The following is a 19,381-nucleotide window of genomic DNA, read 5'->3' on the forward strand; positions in this document are numbered from 1 at the left end:
GGAAGGCGTAACGCGGCGATTTCATGGCAAATTACAGCTCCAAATGAGCCCACCGTACGCGTTGGATCTTAATCCGATTTGTCATACCGCAGGATAACGCACGATTTAACGCGTAATTCTCTCTGGTGCGCTTGGAGTCGAGAGAAGAAACGAGGCAGTATCGCACGGATTACGGAGACTCGATGTTCTCGGTGAAAATGGGGAAGAAATCTCTGCTCGATTTTAATACCGGAAGGCCCGGTCGGCTTATTCCCATCCATTAACGAATTAACAAACATTAATTATTACCGCGAGTTCTTGGCTTTTAAAGGAAAAACACCGTCCCCCCGCGTTCTCTGCTTCAAATAAAATAGCAATTATTTTTAGGCTATTGTTAGTAGGTAACGAATGAAAACTATTCGTTAGCAGTGCACTAGTTGAACAGTATGAATTCTAGAAAGTCAGCCCGATCGCGCAAACCAGCCGAGTTATAAAATAAATAAAACATCCCTGCACAAAAAGCCTCGAAAATAAGAACACAAAGAAGGTAAGAGGCAGCCGCACGAATGAAATATCCCCGCTAAATTTGTCCCTCCGTTGCACGGCCATATTTTTCACCTGAGTCCTCCTTGGAACCAGGAGCTCTGTCCCGTGACAGGATAACAGAGCGACGAGCCACGGACGGATATTTACGCGCGGTGGCTGCCAGAGGAAGCGGACAAGACAGCGGAGGTGCACGCACGGAAGACTTTGGTTCGCTTTGGTTTCGTCGTTGACTCACCTCGCGGCTGACAATGAGTCACTGCCTTATTTATACATCGCGCGTACACGGTCAACGGGGCTGGCTAACTCAGAATTCGCGTCCCAACGCGGTAGAAAAGCGAAGATTCGTCGAACGAACGAACAAGGCCGCGTGTGACTCTGCCTCGGAGCAAGTTGGAAGATTCTGCGAATGCGTTTCGATGTCGCGAATACCGGCCGCGATATTTCAGATTCGCGAGAAGAAAGGTGTGAGTTATCGTAGCCCGTCAGGCAGCGGCGTGTTACGTTTGATGGCCGAGCAACGAGTTACATTATGGGCACGCTTGTAAGAGCCGCTGGCCAATATCCGGGACAAAGCGACGCTGCTTGTACCTACAGGAGCTCGTTTTACTTTCCTTTTGCTTCTTTTAACGGAGAAGGTGTTTTAATGGCGTGAAACGTGGACGAGGGGCATCTCTGTGGTCTGGGAGCTTGTATGGGTTGGATTCTTATTAGGTGGAGTCGTTAAGCTTGAGATTAAATTTGTTGGCCGATGCGGAGTACAGTAATTCGGTCTAATTAAACGCGTAAATGTTCGCAAAAAAAGTCTCCATCGTGTCTTCTTTTTATCTTCCTTTTCTTCTTCGCAGGAAAGAGTCGGACACGAAGATCGATGCGATCGTTCCACTCACGCGCTTTTGCCGTCGAACGGCTACTAATTGTAATTAGAATTGGTCAGGAAGCTGATTCGTGAAAACGATCTTAAAGGTACCAAAAGCAGGTCCTTACGGTAAAAAACGGTCGTTTAGCGGACATAGCAATTTGTCCCGTCGGCAAAACATACGCCCGGAATGTGCATTGTCTCCGTTTCTCGCATTATTCTGCTTCAGCTCTTCCTTCTGCGTGCAAGCTTACGAAAAAGGAAGGCTGCGCGTACGGATTGAAATGACGGTATCTGCGCTCCATCGAAACCTATCCATACAGATTTTCTAATCTACGTACCGATAATTTCTCTATGATATTGTACTCTAGGAAACGCGAACTTGATATATCTTCGAGCAACGTATTTCTCAGAAAAAAAACGCCCATATACGTTTCTAACCAGGCACAGAAACGCTTGCAACAGTGCCTGCATCGAAGCGTTCATCATAAATCGTCACCAACATCCACTTAATTCCGGCGCAACCGCACAGCCATATGATTCCAAGCGAAACCGCAACGAAATTCCAACAAGAAAAGGAACAGACGATCGCAGCAATCGGCAAGCAACACGTACCTACCACGAGACAAAACCGAAGGAAAAGAAGAAGAAGAAGAGGAACAACGTCCACACACCCTCTCGAAGATCCAGAGACAGAATGATCAACCGCTTCTCACAGTATCTCTCACGAGGCCATGGGAATTTCTCAAACATTGTCCCGTCCATTCTCTCTGACAATGGTATTTCCATTCTGCCAGCCGACAAACGTTCGATCTCCCTTGGTCCCATCGATCCCGACCACTGTTCCAGGGACCAGAATAGCGTTCTAATCCCCAAAAAGAACGTTCTTTCCGAACGATGTACCGTGTACGGGCAGAAGGTCAAAGGGGAAGAATACGCGAATTTTTCCTACGAGATTATGCGCTCGAGATGGATCATCCAACGAGGGAAAATTGATAAATCGGCGAATATCTATGCAGATTCGTATATCTACGATGGTTATCGACCTGTGTTGTCGTTGTTTCGATGTTACGTACTTTTTAAGGAAGAGAAAGTAGGTAAGAACTTTGGCTAACTCGACTCCACCTCCGAGAGTTTGCGTGGGAAAGAGCGAACGGTGGTTGGTCGATATCTTGACAGAGTGGTAACTTTCGTAAAAAGATCAGACGAACAGTAACAACAGCCGAAACTTACCAACTATCGTAAATCTAAAACTACCCAAAATGAGAAAACCTAATTTCTATCTTTCGAAACGAGCCACCACTAAATCCAACCACACGCTATTCCAGAGAAACTTCCATTAAACCGGCGAGGGAACACGAATTTCGGTACAAGATTCTGCTCTCAAGGTGGGTCGTCGGGGTCGGTGGTAGGTTTCGAGTGGACAGCGTCCTGTTCGTCTTTTAATCGATGCGTTTTTGCCAGCGGATTCTCCGCGAAGACTCGCGAGACGACGCGACGTGGCTTTATCGCGACGGCTTCGTCGTATTTTATTGTTGCCGATTGTTCCCTCGGTCCCTGGCGGGCCGTGTACGTGCACGGTTTTTGCCTTCTTCGGGCTTTCTTTCCTCCGCCTTCGGTTTTTTGCTCGGCTCTCATTGTCTCCGCCGCTTTCGTCTCGTTCGTTTTTCGAGAGTCGCAAGCTGCTGCCCCGCGAGGAAAGTAGGTGAAGCGTGCCGCTATTCCACTCGATTGACATAGAAAATTTCATATACAGGGTGTCATGGAAGAAGCGACACCTTTTTCTATTACCGTCATATATCGATCATTGGTTAGCGGTCGTGTAATGCGGATCGTACGATTCTATTACGAATCGTTCGACGCCTTTTTCTTTTGACGTTACTTAAACAATATGCGAACAAACGATCGAGCAGTTAAAGAACAACGTTCGCGAGGAAGCTCAAAGAATAAGACGAGAAACAGGTGGAAATGCGATGAAAAATGTCGTTGAAAGAGCGTGCATCGGTAAAGCGACTAGAGCAGATTTATATTAATATTCGTCTTTCTTTGCTTCGAGAGATTTTCGTCTAAAGCATCTGGAATCCGAACTATGAACGCCGTCCGTACCGAGGTTTTGCCCGGTAACGTATTAATAAAGATCGGTTCTTTCGGTTGTTTTTCAGACTTGTTGCTGAGCTTGTTATTGCACCGGTAATTTATGTGTTTTAAATTGTGCGCGAGATTTCTTTGAGGAGGACGCGGGTGATTTCTGGGTCAGTTTTGATGGCGGGAATGAAATACGAGATTTTTTCTTTTCTTACAGCCGTTCGAGTTAGATTCTGTGATTGCGTTTACGACTCAGACTCCTTCAATTTGAAGAACTTTTAACGTTTCACGGCCTAATGAAACGATTTGAACGAACTCTTACGAAGAGGTTTCTTTCACGATCGCACGTAGTTATCTTGAGAAGAAAAATTCTATTTTCCTCTGATAGTTCGCTTCCTACGTACACGAGTCGTTTATTTCATCGGTGTAGCACGATCGAACGAAGATTTGTCTGGCCAAGGGGAAAAAAACACACGATCCTCTTATTTGGAGAAAGGAGAAAAGAGAGAAAGGTCAGAAGCGCGAAACATCTGGCAGCAATCAAGAAGCTGTATCTTTGAAATGTCGGCGGATCGTGAAAGAGATCAGAAGTACGGAGCAGAAGAAAAGAACGAAGAAGCATCTCCGAATTGGATAGTTACAAAAAACGAAGCAACGACAGTGAAACGGTAGATGAAAACGCGAGAGCAGTTTATTTATAAAAGAATACAAGAAGGCCCATGCCGGGCTGCTGCGTGAAATTTAATCGCATCTGATAAAAACTAAATTAAAATTCATCGATTCGTTAAAATTCTATCCAATTTTATTCTCTCCTATCACGGAAGATTACTATCATGAATTTCCAGATTGACGACGATAATTTTTCTCTCCGCCACGCAACGATTCGGACTCTACGAGTTTCAGGGGGCCAGTATAAAGTTACCACGCCAAGAATTTCGGGAACGGTATTTATATAGAGATACAAGTTTTTGTTAATTAATAGTGTGACTGAGTAGAAGCTCCGGTCTGTCTCCTTTTACGACCGGAGCTGAATACGTGAGGTTCATGTGTAATCCTGCCGAATGCTTCGACACGTCGACTATGGCGCTAAAACGATATGGTCGGACAAAGAATTATTCGCGTCACGTACCGGTGACGTCTACCTGCGAGTTTGATGTGTGCCGAAAGACAAGGATCGACCCTACGGCCGTCGTCGGGCTCGTTAATTAACCGAAAATTGTACGATTTAAGCTCCCATCGATTCCTCTTTCGGTATTCTCCTTTAATTTCTTTATTAATTGCTTAAATTCTAAAATTACAAGTTTCTTCCCTAGCTGGAGGTTGAAAAATACGCGTATTATCCTCCTTGTTCGGCGATCTTTCAATTTCACGACAACTCGTCGATATTCGTTCGAGATCAATTCGCGATAAAACATTTCCAGAATGTTTATCTAGTCTAAATTTATTATTTGTATTAGTCCAACTTCTGTGTACATTTTCAGAGTCTTGGTTTCAAGTTTCACGATGTCGATGAAATTAACATTTTCCGTCTTCATTTTTCCATTTCCTAAGCTTTCCAATCGTTCGGTTAATTTCCCTAGCCGGTGTACCTCGTTGATTTTCCTTTGCTCGACGGTACTTGGACAAAAACACGGATCCAACATGTCGCTAGGACAACACCCCCTATAAAATCATCGATAACGATCTCCTCGAATTACCAATCCAGAGCTAGAATTACCTGGCAATACACGCAACATCGAAACTCATTTCATTTCAATATGCCGCAAGTTGTACGCGAACGATGATTGATAATGATCGCCTGGCGAGCACCGAACGAAACGAAAAACGTCGAACGCCTGTCGACCGGACAGATTGCGGTACTTCTTACAGAATATCGCGAACAAATCGGCTCGATATGCGTCGTTGAAAGCATCGACGAGTACATACACGCGTGGATAACGGATGAAAAGTATCGCGGAGGGGAAGCTGAAAGTGGAAGCCGTTTCATCCATGGCCTGTCGATCGTCGGGCCGTGCCACTGACGATCTCTGCAGGATGCCAGGTTTTCTCGATGGAAGTAATTCACTCTGATTCATCGAGTCGCCAGCAAGAACATCGACCGGCTCGTATTAACGCTGCAGCGTGAATACACGCTTCTGTTTGACAGGCATAACCGTTCGATAATATCGCTGATCGTACGAGATGGGAATTACGTAATTCGCCTTACAGCGTGTACAAACGATCTGCTCTTTGAGAATAATGGATTCGATCGATACAGCGGATGTATCGTGTCGAGAGGAATTAACGACCCGAGTCTTAGGTACAGAGAATAAGTAGAAAGCGTGACAACAGGTGTCCACGTTTTAAACGTCCAAGTTAAAAATGTCCAAGTAACTAGGAAGAACGTTATCGTACAATAACGTCCAAAGCTAGCTAACTACAAAATTTCGATCTACCTAACTTTGTCTTCGATCGACTACCGATCGATGAGCGGCTCCGGAAACATGCCAAATTTTCTACGAACGCGTATAGACGAGCGAACACAGAGAACAAACGAAAAAGTTGATTGGACCGGCGGGAATAATATGGGTTATTTTTAATTCGCGTATGACGAGCGTTCGGGTGGAGAAAGCGACGAAAAAGAAAAAGCACAGTGGCATTTACGGTGGAACGTGCACTCGCATTCTGCGGTAAGTAGATAATTCCCGCATAATGCCGGAGGCCAGGGGGGATGAGAATGTCGCGGCGACGTTTCGCTATGCGAAAATTACGCGAGCATGGGAACGATAATCGTTGCTAATACGTCTCTCACGTAAGAGAGCAGCTCCTTATTTATGGGAGCCCGGGTTCTTCGCGACTTGACACCGCCGATTTCTCTACGAGGAATCCGAATTCGAGGAACGGACTGTGAGCTGCATTTAGTCATCTCGGATACGGTATCGTGCCGTTTCAACGATTGTGTCGTCAGGTAAAAGTATGTCACAGAGTATCGTGTTAAAAGAAAAAAGACAACGACGTAAAGTGGTCAGTTTTTATGCAAATACTTTTTCTAGTCTGTATTTTACTACCGTTTGTTACACCGTGTTATTGCGCGTGATGTCTACATGGAAGTAGAACGTTATAATCCTGTTAAGGGAAGCAGTAAAGGTATACGTGTATACTCTTTTTAATCGCTGTAAAATGACAGACGAAACGAAGTTTAAAATTGGTACTCGCGAGTATAAAGCGATTTCGAAAGATAACCAATGCAGGTAAAAGAAAATAGGTACATCGGTAGCGAATAAAGCGGCCCCGAAGCGCCCTTTTACACGGCGCGGCGATACACGTATCGCGATAAATGCACGACGAATACATCGTTCATTATGGAAGCGTTCGCACGATGATTCTGTAATGAACGATGCATAATCGATATCCATCGTGCGCGTATCGCATACGTGTATCGCCGTGTGAAAGACGAACGAAGGCTTAAAAGCAGCCGTTACAGCCAAGTAAGGCGCCGAATAAAATAAGCAACGTTCTGGATCCAATTACGTATAAACCGCTAAACAAACTCGGCAAATCCACCGGCCGAAAAATCCCAGTCCTGCGGCTTCCTCCTTTTTCCCTTCCTTCAATCATCCCGACCGGCACACCGCAGCCGTGCGTGATGTGCATCCGCACATGCGTACAGGATAGACCCGGCCAAGTGCAACGCACGTAAAGATAAGGGCGGCAGTACATCATAGGGACCGCGTCCCGAAGGGAAAGAAGGAACCGGCCGACCGTCTTGCGAAGTCGGAGATCTTCGCGCTTAGATTCATATCCGAACAACAATTCCATCGCACGTTTGATTGCAACGCGCATCTATGCGAACGGAGCGCTCTAATAGGACGCGCGTGAAACGGTCGAGCGATGATACACGCAGAGGATCGCCAGGTACGATGAAAAAATTGCGATAGAGGAACGCAGAACGAAGCGAATGTTTTCTAGAAATTATCGGATCGCTGGAAAAGTTGGTGGTCTTAAATTGTTTGCCTGCGAGTCACGTGTGTCGTAGCACGCGCAAACTTCACAGCGGATAAAAAGAGCGATACTCGGTCGTACGTACAACAACAGGTGTGACTTTGCCAACAAATAATTTAGTTAGGTGCGTTGAAATCGGCCACGAACTTTAACACTGACCCAATATCTTCCGCTTGTATCGCTTCTTTTACACTCGCGTTACCTACCAAAGTAACTATATATGGCGCGATATAATGGCAAAGCGTTTAGACACAGCAACGGAAACATAGAACGAAACCAGGATTCGTTTGTTTTCGATTCCTGAAATAGAAGGTACGGTGTTCTAAGAACGTGCACGCCTGTAATTTCTCACAAGGCCCCCTCGTCTATTCGTAACTACCGCTTTTATACCTTTGTAAACTCCTTTCCAACATAAAAAGGAGAACTTTAAAAGCATCTTATATAGCGATATATATTTATTAGTCAAATAATCTAACGATTTTAATAACCAGATTTCGAATGCTCGTAGATTTACGAAGAATTCACACGTATCTATACGTGTTATATCTACGTAGGCCTCTTTAGTCGAGCCGAAAAACGTTGCTATTGTAGGTGATAAAAATTTGATAGATTTACTCACCAGTATGGGTCCTCCGTCTTTCAACGATGCCGAAACCGTGGCACCGAACCATTGAAGGGTTTTATTGTCGATTTGACTCAAACCACCCGGTACGTTTGGATTTCTGATATGGTTATTCCCTGCAACCGGAAACCATTTCTCATTAGTCGTTGCCGGCTATTGCTCCTCGCCATTGTTAACGATTACTTCATCCTGTAATGACTAATGAGTCGATAGAAGTATCACATACTAATTTTAATAATATTTAGAGCAGCCTATACTCGTTAAGAAATTTCACGTAAGAATTAATTCTTGATTCGCGCTTCTTCATCTTCAACGAGAAATATTTCGTATTAACGTTGCCATCCTCGAACGAATAAATGAACTTAGCTTCGGTGCTATGGCTACCGTGGTGCTGATAACAAATCAGCTATTCGAAGAAAAAGCGGCAGACGCGCGTTGGAAAAGGAAAAAGCGGGGAAACAAATCGCCGTTTGAATATCGCAGCGCATACTCGCGATCGATTATCAAGAGGAATGTGCGTTTCTTCTTGGACCAGGCTAACTATTTCGAAGAATAACGAACGCCGTCAACGCGAAGGATCGGTCACTTAATATCGGAACTAGATTCTTGTAAATCTAAAGGAGAAGCTTCCTAAGAACGAATCAACGCCCAGATATCCCGTAGCTAGCAGTCACTTAGCTCCAGGTAACCTAATATGTCGCCGCGGGTACTTGCTGCAACGGAATAAAACGAAACAGAAACGACCAGTTTTAGCGCCGTTTGCATTTACTACAAGATTAATTCACCAACGAGTACAGCCGCGGCAATATTTATCACAATAATCGCGACTCTGCCTATTTGTTACAATTTAAATTCCGCACTTTCGCGTTACTACAGAATGGAATCAATTATTTCTTCGACAGTTATTTATCTATCTCTTGTTAATTGGAATATTCGCCGGCGATTCGAAACGTTTCACACGATAGGGTTATCGATTTAACGATTTTTACAGGTTTTAAAAGAACAAGTACATCTCGAAAAGCTTGTTCCACCATAAAGCAAAACTACATTCTCTATGTACGATTAACGACTGTTCGATGAAAATTAAATATCAATTTCCTGTACGCTTGATTAAACGTCATTTTCAGAAGCGAATAGGATATAAAATATTCAGAGTTTTGGCAACGTAAATACGAGTAACGCTGCGCTAGATTGGACAGTTTGCCGACTCGCGTACCGAAGAAACGTTAAACGATGTCCAAGAAACGAAAGTTTTCGATGCATCATACGGATATTCTTCGAAAAAACAAGGCACGGACAGGTGTCACTGCAGAGAATTCTCAGCGAGTACACCTTGGATTTTTCTTTGTCGATTTTACGAATGGAATGAACCCGTTAGCCGTGTATCGGTGAGTCGTAACCCTTAAACGGAAGTTGTCCTTCGCTTCCTATCCCTTAACTCGCGATCGTTGCCGAAGGCGTATGGTTACGTCGATACTGGCGAACCGAGACAGATCTCTCAAGTATAATTCAATAGCAATGTTATTCGCAATTAATCGAAAAATTACAAATACGTCGAATAATATTCGATAAATATTCCGAGAAACAGGTCAATGCCAATTTCAATTCGAACGTCCATCCATTACGATAAAGCTATTTTTATTAACGAAAGATCGTTGACTCTTTATTCGTGACTTTTTAACGCGTTCAATCGACTCGTTTAAATCCTCCATCTGTCAAACACGCTCGTTCGTCTAATTAAAACAAACGATCGACCAAACACAGTGCTTAATAGAGGCAATTATGAATTATCGACGGCGGAGGAACGAACGACGTCGCGATTATCGCGGCCCAATTATTTCGCCGCGCTCATTAAGGGTACGTCAATTAAGCACGCGTTCGCGAGCCGAGGGACGGAGCAACGCGACCTTCCTTGAAGATCTTCAGATGGTATCCGGCAAGAAACGCCGAACCTACGTCCGCGCACGCCCGTAGGTAGAACGACCTTACGGTTTTCTGTATTAGGCAGAGTCGGCTTCTTGCGTGGACGATGGTTCCCGGTATCCCGAGGCGGCTCGCCACGCCACTCCGCAGGGTGTACACCTCGAGGAGTTCCTCCGCGACGAGATGTTCCCTCCAGCACCCGAAGAAGTGACTGACCTCCGGACAGACCCGCGCGAGATACTACTTGCTTCCTCGTACGCACGCGGAATAGCAGATACTCCAACGATTCGAATACTATCGGTTACCAGAGATCCAGAGATCCGATCGAACTGAATAGACACGACCTTGCAGGCATCGATACCATCCAGCAGCGATACGCAATTGGATTCGAAGTTGAAGGAGATCGAGTGGAACGAAAGGTAAGAACAGCGGAATTAAATCGGGGGTGGTTTTTGATGCGACGAGTTCGACGATTAGCGCGCGCGTTGGCAGTGATTTTGATAATAAATCAAGCGCAATGTCTTATGCGATTGTTATAGTCAGTATTTTCAGTATTATTTTTTCATTTTCGCTTGATAAATTTTCAGGCAGAAACGACTCCGCACGAGCGGTTATTTTTCACACGGGCATTTTAAAATAGTGATGAGTGAGCGTATGGCCGGATTTACGTGTCGTTCGAGCCGAGCAAACGTTACATTTCGAAAATAGCCACAGTTAGTATCTCGCAACGAAGAAAACAATATTATTGGCCAAAGACTAAAAGCCGGTATGATATTCGTTTATTTTTCAGAGTATTCCATGAAATCCACCATGAAAGAAAAATGAATTTTCAGGAACTATAAAATAAAGCTTAAAATAAACGTTTTAACATAAATTGTAGTTGGCTCGCTAACGTTAATAAGAAAAACAAAAGCTCCAATATCTTTTCGAGAGATTCGATAAAACGAAATAAAATACTCATGGAAAACCACTTAATCTCCATAAAATTAGACCATTTTTTCACAGCTTCCGAAAAATAAAGAACGGAAACACTGGATATAAATAAAAGAAGTCTCTTGCCAATGCAGCGAATAATCCGAAAAAATCTATTACCAAGGCGTCGAACAAACGACAGACGATATTCCAGCAATCTTCTCTCGCAGAAATACCCATATAATCGCATGGTAACGAAAAATCCGATAAAAATAAATGCGAAAGAAAATGCAACGCGCCTGAATCGCTATTTTATCTCGATCTTGTTCGTACGCGATCGATTCGACCGAACCTCGTCGAGATAAGAGAGAATCGGCACCGGTGATTTCCTGCCGATTGCTTTCGAACAGTCAATTACTTTCGCGCCGGCAAATTACGGGTCCGGAATCGTGCACGATTCACGAGATACGATCGTTACGAGGTGTGTAAGCACGTCTAATTCGCGGCAGCATGATATTCCGCTAATTTGCATCGCGGGCATTAACGTCGACTCTCGCTCCAACATTCTCCGCTGAAACGGAAGATCGTATCGCGGGAGAACGCGCGCGCGCTTCGTCATTATTAATTCGAATGGCTGACCGAGGCTGAGAGATGGAAATTTATGCACGCTCGTGGCTTCGTTCGGTTTTCGCTCTTTTTATTTTTATTGCAACTTGTTCCACTCGGAATTGAGTCATTACGATGTTCTTCTCCTTTTTTCTTCCGTTATGAAATCCTTTTTTCGATCGTACAGATAACGACGACGACGATGATGGACGATCGCTTCCTTGATTAAGGGACAAGATACGACTCTGGTGTGAAAATATTTAATGAAACGGTCTGCTCTTCTAGTTCGAGATTTTCTTCTTTTTTCTTTTTTTCTTTTGCCAGATGAGACACGGCGATAAGATTAAGACGCATTCGGTAAATTTGAGTTTTGATAGGCAGAGCGTAGCTACGTACAGTATGTAGATATTTGCGCAGACATAGTTCTCGTAGTTGGTCCGCTGATTTGCGAGAGAAAGACGATACCAGGCGAAGGGATAGAATTCTCTTGGATTTCCTTTCGTCTTTGCACGACCAATTTTTCGTGTTAGACGTACTTTCTAACGGATGTTCGCTTATATTGTACAACGAAATCTGACTCTTTAGTATCTCGCGTTATTACGAAAGTCTCGCAACAAAAATTCTGAACAAATCAAAAGATCGCGGAATCAGCTGTCCTTTACTCGGCAATACGATTTGACTGTACAACGGCTAGTGCGATTTAGTCGGCTCGTAGTTGCTTTCAGAAAAAGGATCGAGGAAACGTTCGAAATCGATACGGTTAGAAGCGATAAACAGTCGAAGCGGTGGAAGGGTCAACGACAGGGTGGGTGGAAAGTCGCCGAGAATAGAACGCTGCTCTACAACCAGTCAGCCGGTTACTTGCCGGTTGCCGAGATTACGAAGCTCCTCGAGGGCTTTGTAAGCGGGTGGAAAGCCAGAATGTGGGTCAGCGACTGCGAACAGCTAGTGGAACACGAGATACGAGCCCTCGTTAGCAACAATGTTCCCGTTGAGGTTACCTTTCAATGCCTCACGGCGGGTACGAGAGTGCAAGTGGAAGAAAGAACCGGAAAACAGATATCGGATTGAGCTACGAAACAAACTACAAGAGTTAATCCGACCATGCTTCCGGCACGCGATAAACTATCCTACGATAAACGATTGCATTTTTCCAAGATCCTTTTCAAATTCAATCGTTCAAACACTCTTCTCCGGACTATGCTAATCTGAAAATTGGTTGATCGACCGTGCTTCCAGCTACCCTGCGATAAGCGACGCTACGTACGATAGCCTTTTCGAGATCTTTACAAAGTTCTTTGTTTAGGTACCTTTCTTTGATCCTTCGTAAACCGCAAGTATACTTTACAGGGTCATTTTCCTTAAATACTGCTATAAACCAAACCTCGTTAGAATCGCGACAGTATGGTAATATTTGGTAATTATAACGTACTTGGTAATTAGAATGTACCAGATACCACGACAGCGCCAAATTTCGAAACGAACGAAGTAGTTTGAATAACTCGAATAATTTATTTAATTGAATGGTTTCGCGATAAAAAATATAACGTATTATTAACATCACATTTGCATGAGAATTGGCATGGAAAAACGCAACGCGTTATCACGAAGTTAAACGTTAAATTGCTCATGCTGCGCAAAATAATGCCAGTATGATAAGATTTCTAATCACGTACGGCACTTTGTGAACCTATAAACCTAAATTTATACCGCTTGCCTTATCGCTGTTTTTACGGTTATACAAAATATCGGATATATTTTTCGAAAAAGAAAGTAAGTCAAAGCGAAAAATAATAAATTAATTCTTCTTACCTTTGCTGTCGAAATGGATCAACGTGCATCGGTCATCGGCAGCGATGTCGCATTTGTAAACGGCGCCGCCTCTGTGAACGCCAACTTGAGGAGTTTCGGCCTCCGGTGCACCCACGATCGCCCTGCGAAAAAGGAAACGTATCGAATCAGCCGTGAAATCCTTAAACTCCGACTCGAGAGAACGAAAATCGTACGTTGATAATAAAACGCAGCCGAAACGAAGGCGTTGCGTCATTAGTGCGATGGTTAATGTTAGCTGGTCATCGTTCGATATTCATTATCGTTGAGGAAAGACGATGATGCGAACGTATTTCCGAGATCGAGGTCAGTGGTCACGAGCTATTTTGAACAGTGGCGCAAGAAGTCAGTAACTGATCCGACCAACAGACGAGTTATTAAACCAGGTAACACACTTGCCACCGCAATTTTTATCGGTTTCACGGAACACATTGTTGCTGAGTGCTAATTCCATCGTAGAATGTCGAACATGTAGGTGAAATGTTTATTGAAATCAATTAGATCTTTATCGAGTCAGAGTCGATGAAATTGTAATTGTCAAACGACGATTAGGTCATAATTTAATTTGTTATTTTCTTTAATCTTCTATAGAGCCGTATGGATATATAAACGTTAGCATTTGGAACCGATACATATGAAATATTTTTGGCAATAAATATTCATTGGAATATAACGTTAAAAGTTCATGTTATTCTCCTCTTAAGTGGGTAACCGTTTGGTTCTAAAATTAACGAGGACAATTATCGTCTATAGATGTTCAATTATTTTAACGATCATCATCTTGTGTTCTAAACTACCCATTGTATTTGTTGGCTTAGAATTTAACGACTACTCCACTTTTCTAATGAACGGCTCTCCGGTTCTAGATTATCGTTGAAATTATCGCAGCAAAAAATCATCGTGAAATATTTGACAAGCTTTTAATATTTCGAAAACTTCTGCCTTACGAATTTGTAATTCGTAAATCGAAAAGCATCGCCAAGAATCGTTTCACATTTCAATCTCGAGGAATCATACAATGATAGTTATCATCTTTCCTTGTACTCGAGAAATTTACGTTTTAAACATTGCACGAGATATCTTCTCTCATTAACTCGTTCGACATTTTTTATTCGCGATATCGGAAATTGTGTTAAAAATTAATGAAATACAGCAATGCGAATAATTCCCGGTTTTAATTTAATCACACGTAGTGCTTTATTAAATATTTTCCTCCTTTTAATAAGTCTATTTTTAATTTAAACATTCCACGTTACCTCGTTAAAAACATTATCAAAAACACGTAATTTCCGGCGATTCGTGGCAGAGTACAATCATCGCGCGTTATCATCGAATCTTGACGTCTGGACGTAGGCGTGTGCACACAATATGAAGATTGCTAGCCGAGGTAATAGATCGTATAATTACCCTAAAAGGGTGTGTCGGTCTTAGGGTTGTACTTAAAATTACCATGACCTATAACACCACGTGATTAATACCACCTGTACACAGATGAATTTTACAACGTCAAACAACGTATTGGGATAGATAAGAAGTCATTTGTTATTCTTATCTTCTATAAATAATCAATATCGTTGAGATACACGTAAGAGAGGCAAAGTGCTGAGTGAACAAACAACGCGATTTCTAAAGCAGCCTTGCTCTTATATCCTGGCTTGCCTTGAACTTTTCCGAATAAAAATTCCTTTACTCTGCGCGTAATTGTGCAACAATTAAATTTTATCGCGATGAAGATTATTATACGAAAAAATAAAATTAATAAAAGTCAGGATATCAGATACTTTTCGCGTGTTTAGTTTCTCGTTCGATAAAATTTAACGATGATCTCTGAAGTCGAAAATACGGAGGAGCAATTAAATCAGAAGTTACGTATTTGATATTAAATTTGAAGAGAATCGTCTCGACTCACGAGGCATAAAGCACTTCTGATAAAGAAAAATGACTTTCGAATATGTAGTCGTATTACCGCTGGCTGATAAATGATGCGTAGCGTTTTATCGTCGAACAATGGATGAAACTGACGGAGAAAACGTTCGTTTCGTTGAATTTCACTTTGGGATAAAGACTCGGTTCTTTACTATGAGCAAAAGCAATATCATAAATTTCTCTCTCGCCGCGTTAATGATTATCTTTGAGTAAAAATAACGCGATCTAGAAAGCTTCCTCGAATAAATCATTATCTCGCATGCAAACAATGAAACAGAATCCTTTCAAGTCCACAAAAGTGCAAAGTATTTTATCGTTAAACACCGACCTAGAAACATTCGTTCCGTTTCTATGGATGAAAAGAAGCTCCGTTCGAACTTTCGTAGAGGCGCTTTAAAGGAACTGAGACTCTTTTGTCGGGAAGATCATCGTCGTCTCCGTTCGAGGCGTAAAAATGCCACCGTTTACAGGGCAACCTTGGCATACTCCAGCTCCTAGGCTGCAGTCACAGTGTAGGTAAAACTCGCATACGCGTGCAGAGGCGCGTTAACAACGGCTGCAGCGACGATTATGCGAGTTATGCAAGTGATTCGCAAGTCTACGCAACTCGCCGCCGGAATTGCCATGTGTCGTTTTGATAAGAACAAACGGTAACCAGCAATGAACAGGGACGAATCAATTAACGCGTTGAATCCTCCGACAAAGATCTCCAGCTTTCGCGGTTCCTCTTATCCGAACGAATCATTCTACTTCCCAGCAAACGAAATTATTCTACGATGTAATCGCGAAATTTGACGCATTTGATCCGTTGCGACGAGCAAATGGAAAATCATTTCCATCACGGAGGGTCGTTATCCAACGAAATTCGATCCATTTACGACCTCGATGTCCAATGGATTCGCGGACACGCCGCGTTAATAGCAACCGTGGGTCGAACCTGACGAGGACTTAAGCTCGCCCACTCTATTTTTTTCTGCAATCGTGAGGAACTGCAGTCACCAATATGTGACGCATGCACCAGAACAGGAATGCAGGGGCGAACCGGTCGCACAGGATACCGCGAATACAAACGTTTAGAAATCCTTCTTTTCTCTCGCTATCGTCAACCTTTTCGCCTTTTTTCTCTCCAAAGATAATTTAATAATTTACCTTTATCCGTGTGCCTTTTAGCGATTCTAGCAATTACTCGATTACAACCGCGCAACTTCTCGCAGAAAGTTCTAAAATTCGCAGCTAGAGTCGTTCGTCAAAAAATCTATCTTTCCACTTTTCCGTTTGCCGACCTGTCCGAAGGTTTTTATTTTTAGTAAATACGAGTTCATTTGTCGATCGATACCCTACGCGATTATCCTACGTGCTCAACATATACAGGTTCCCCGGTGTATTACGTTCAATTACTTAATAATACCTGATTAAGAAAATTATTTTCTTCCTTTTAGCATATTTCTCGATAAAAACCACTTTTCCTGGTTTTTAAAGTTTGTATGTTTTATTTTTATTACCATAGTGTCTCGCTTGGCTTGCTCGCTTCTCTTAATTTAATATTCGCTTGCCTCTGCAATATTTATTTCCCCTTTGCCCGTTAAATGCTAGTACCGTTATCAGTCGTCACGAACAGGATTCGACGATAGAACATTCAGGTGTGTCAATCTCGCGGATAGTCGTGACAGTAGGCGGTAAAGATGGTTCGTAGCAAGCGGCAGGTTAAGCGAGGACAAGCAACCTGACATCGAGGGAAAGTTGAAACGCGTTGATTTATACAATGTCGATCCAGTTTGGAGAACAATTTAGATTCTTTTTCATTCGATGCCCGCTGGATCCAGTCTTTATACGGCTGACGATAAAAATGACAGGTTACAAACCTCGGATCGCTATTTCAGATCGTTCGGTACAGGTTTCGCGTCTGGATACAGCTTCTTGTTTCCTAAAGATTTTATACAGGGTGCGGCCGAAAGTATCGTATAAGTGGACAACGGTATAATCGACGAGTTACAAGTTGCGAGTTATAGACTTCTGTTGCACGAACACCTTGTACGATTCTACGATTTTAGTTCGGCGATCGGTATAATTTGCCATATGTCCATGTACATAGATGGACGCGCGGATACAGACAGCTGCGCTCCGTGTTTCAAACTCGACGATTTTCAATGATTTTTACGGTACAGTTTCAAGGAAGATTGCAAACCCATTTCTCAAATTTGCGGTGATTGAAAAACATGTGCGGATGCGTGTGCAATATGTTCGATCGTCTCAGATTTATTGGATGCTGAAGCCGCACTACGTGCTAATGAAAGCCTGCAGCTGCACCGACAAACGCGCAGGTGCAGTGATTTAGCATCTTCTAAATTAGCTCGAAAAACGATTCGTGAGTGCGCTTGGCTCGTGAATTTTGATGGAAACTCCTGGTCTGAAGAAATATCCTTGCTTTTAAGTAGAATTTTGTTGCTCGAAATACGCTTTGATCTTCGGTTTTATTTTACTTAATATCTGTAACGATCGCGAAACTCCTATGAGATTCTGTGTAGAAAATATATAGCGGAGGTGGTCTCGTCGTAGCAACGTCGTAGCCTTGTCTATGAGAAAGGAATAGAGAGAACAGTACGAAGATCCAAACGCACGGACGACGCTAAAATAACACAGTAGCTGCTGACATACCGATCCTAACGAGCGTGAAGCTGCAAACGACTCAATAACATCATATCGCTACAGAGCACTTAATTCGATCGGAATTTCAATTACGACCAGCAAAAAGGAACGGGGGCACACGGGAGTCTTTTCTCCGTGAAGTCGACTGGTTGAATAAATCAACAGTGAACGCGTAACCTATGAAAACACTCGATGCCTGCTGGCAATCAACATCTATGACTACATCAACGAATCAATAAATAAATCAATCAAGAGATGGAGGCAACGATCGAGCAAGAAACTTCTAACAAATTACGAGAAAGCTAGTGCCCGGTGTCGATCTTGTTTAAAAGCCAGCGTAATCGTGCTTTCCAATTATTTATTCTAGTCGTATCTATCCGTGATTCGTGACGAAATTCCTCGTAGAACAGCTACAAGCAGATTATGTAAGAAACTTCAAAAGCATCGATGTAGAAATCTGATTTGGAAATTTGCGAATGGAGTGGATTTAGCGTAAAATGCGAATTCAATTGGACGAAGCACGTAGTTCCATTTTCATCGCAAATACTACGAACTTTTCAGCCAATTCGACGTTTATATCCGACAGTTTCCTAATCTCAGAAATCGCGAAAGTAACAGAAGTCTGTCTAAGCAAGATTTCGCAAGAACACGGTTCCGTATTTCTCTCGTGATCCTCCCGCTTTGCCTGGCGATGTTTCTCACGCATCTCGCGGCGCGTATAAATTTGTCGCCGATTCGCCGCGTTTTCAGCGATCAAAGCCGGAGATTGGACGGGACGGACGGGTCTCGTTGCCGCGAATGGAGCCGTCCGATTTTGCCAAATACGGCGATTACAAATGCGCGTCTGTCGCGTCGCGATATAAGTCAATACGACGGCCTCGCGTGCCGCGAAACCAAAGGGACGCCGATGTTCGGCCGGCTCTCTAATTCATGCACGGCCGCGATTTTTCCGTGCGATACGCGCCGCTATTTTTACGCCACCGTCGTTGTCCGTTCGCGCAAAAGGCCACAACCTGTCCCAGCGATACCTCTTCGTCCAACAACGATGGATTTATTTATTGGCCCATTGAAGCGTTCGTGCACGCTCATTGCGCCCATGCGCGAAAAAGACCTCTCCTGTGTATAAAATACGCTTGGTACTGATTTATGGGGCTGAGACGGATGGTCTTATTCGTGATTTAGGGACCACAACGAGGTGAATCCGATTGGTAGCTCTCTAAGATGCTTAATTTGAATTTTATGGTCTTTAATTTAAGGGAATGCTGAGTTTCGATTGTCATAGACAGCGCACGGCCGTTATGCTGTTATATGCCAAGGTTGAAGGAGATCTAGTCTCAAAGAGCAAAGCATCCGAACGATGACAATTCGAATAACAAAGATTCTACTGCATTTCAACGCTATGCGTGGGTGTCGCGTGAAACAATGAAAGTTTTGCAGCCTCCGCGTAGACCGATCACGTAGATTCAAGA

The 19,381-nt window shown here is 43.3% G+C and overlaps 1 protein-coding gene across 2 annotated transcripts in view; it reads right to left on the reverse strand.

The window, feature by feature from the left end:
- The window catches only part of LOC100649030 (integrin alpha-PS2), a 74,768-nt gene that overhangs the window by 40,250 nt on the left and 15,137 nt on the right, over window positions 1-19,381 (reverse strand). For both annotated transcript variants that reach the window (XM_012315487.3, XM_003400092.4), the window contains exons 2-3: window positions 13,323-13,444; window positions 8,067-8,185 (exon numbers count right to left, since the gene is read on the reverse strand). In XM_012315487.3, coding sequence (XP_012170877.1) covers window positions 8,067-8,185; window positions 13,323-13,444 — 241 coding nt within the window. The remainder of the gene's footprint in view (window positions 1-8,066; window positions 8,186-13,322; window positions 13,445-19,381) is intronic.

The sequence above is a fragment of the Bombus terrestris genome, chromosome 13 (genome assembly GCF_910591885.1).
Source record: "Bombus terrestris chromosome 13, iyBomTerr1.2, whole genome shotgun sequence".
Classification (NCBI taxonomy): domain Eukaryota; kingdom Metazoa; phylum Arthropoda; class Insecta; order Hymenoptera; family Apidae; genus Bombus; species Bombus terrestris.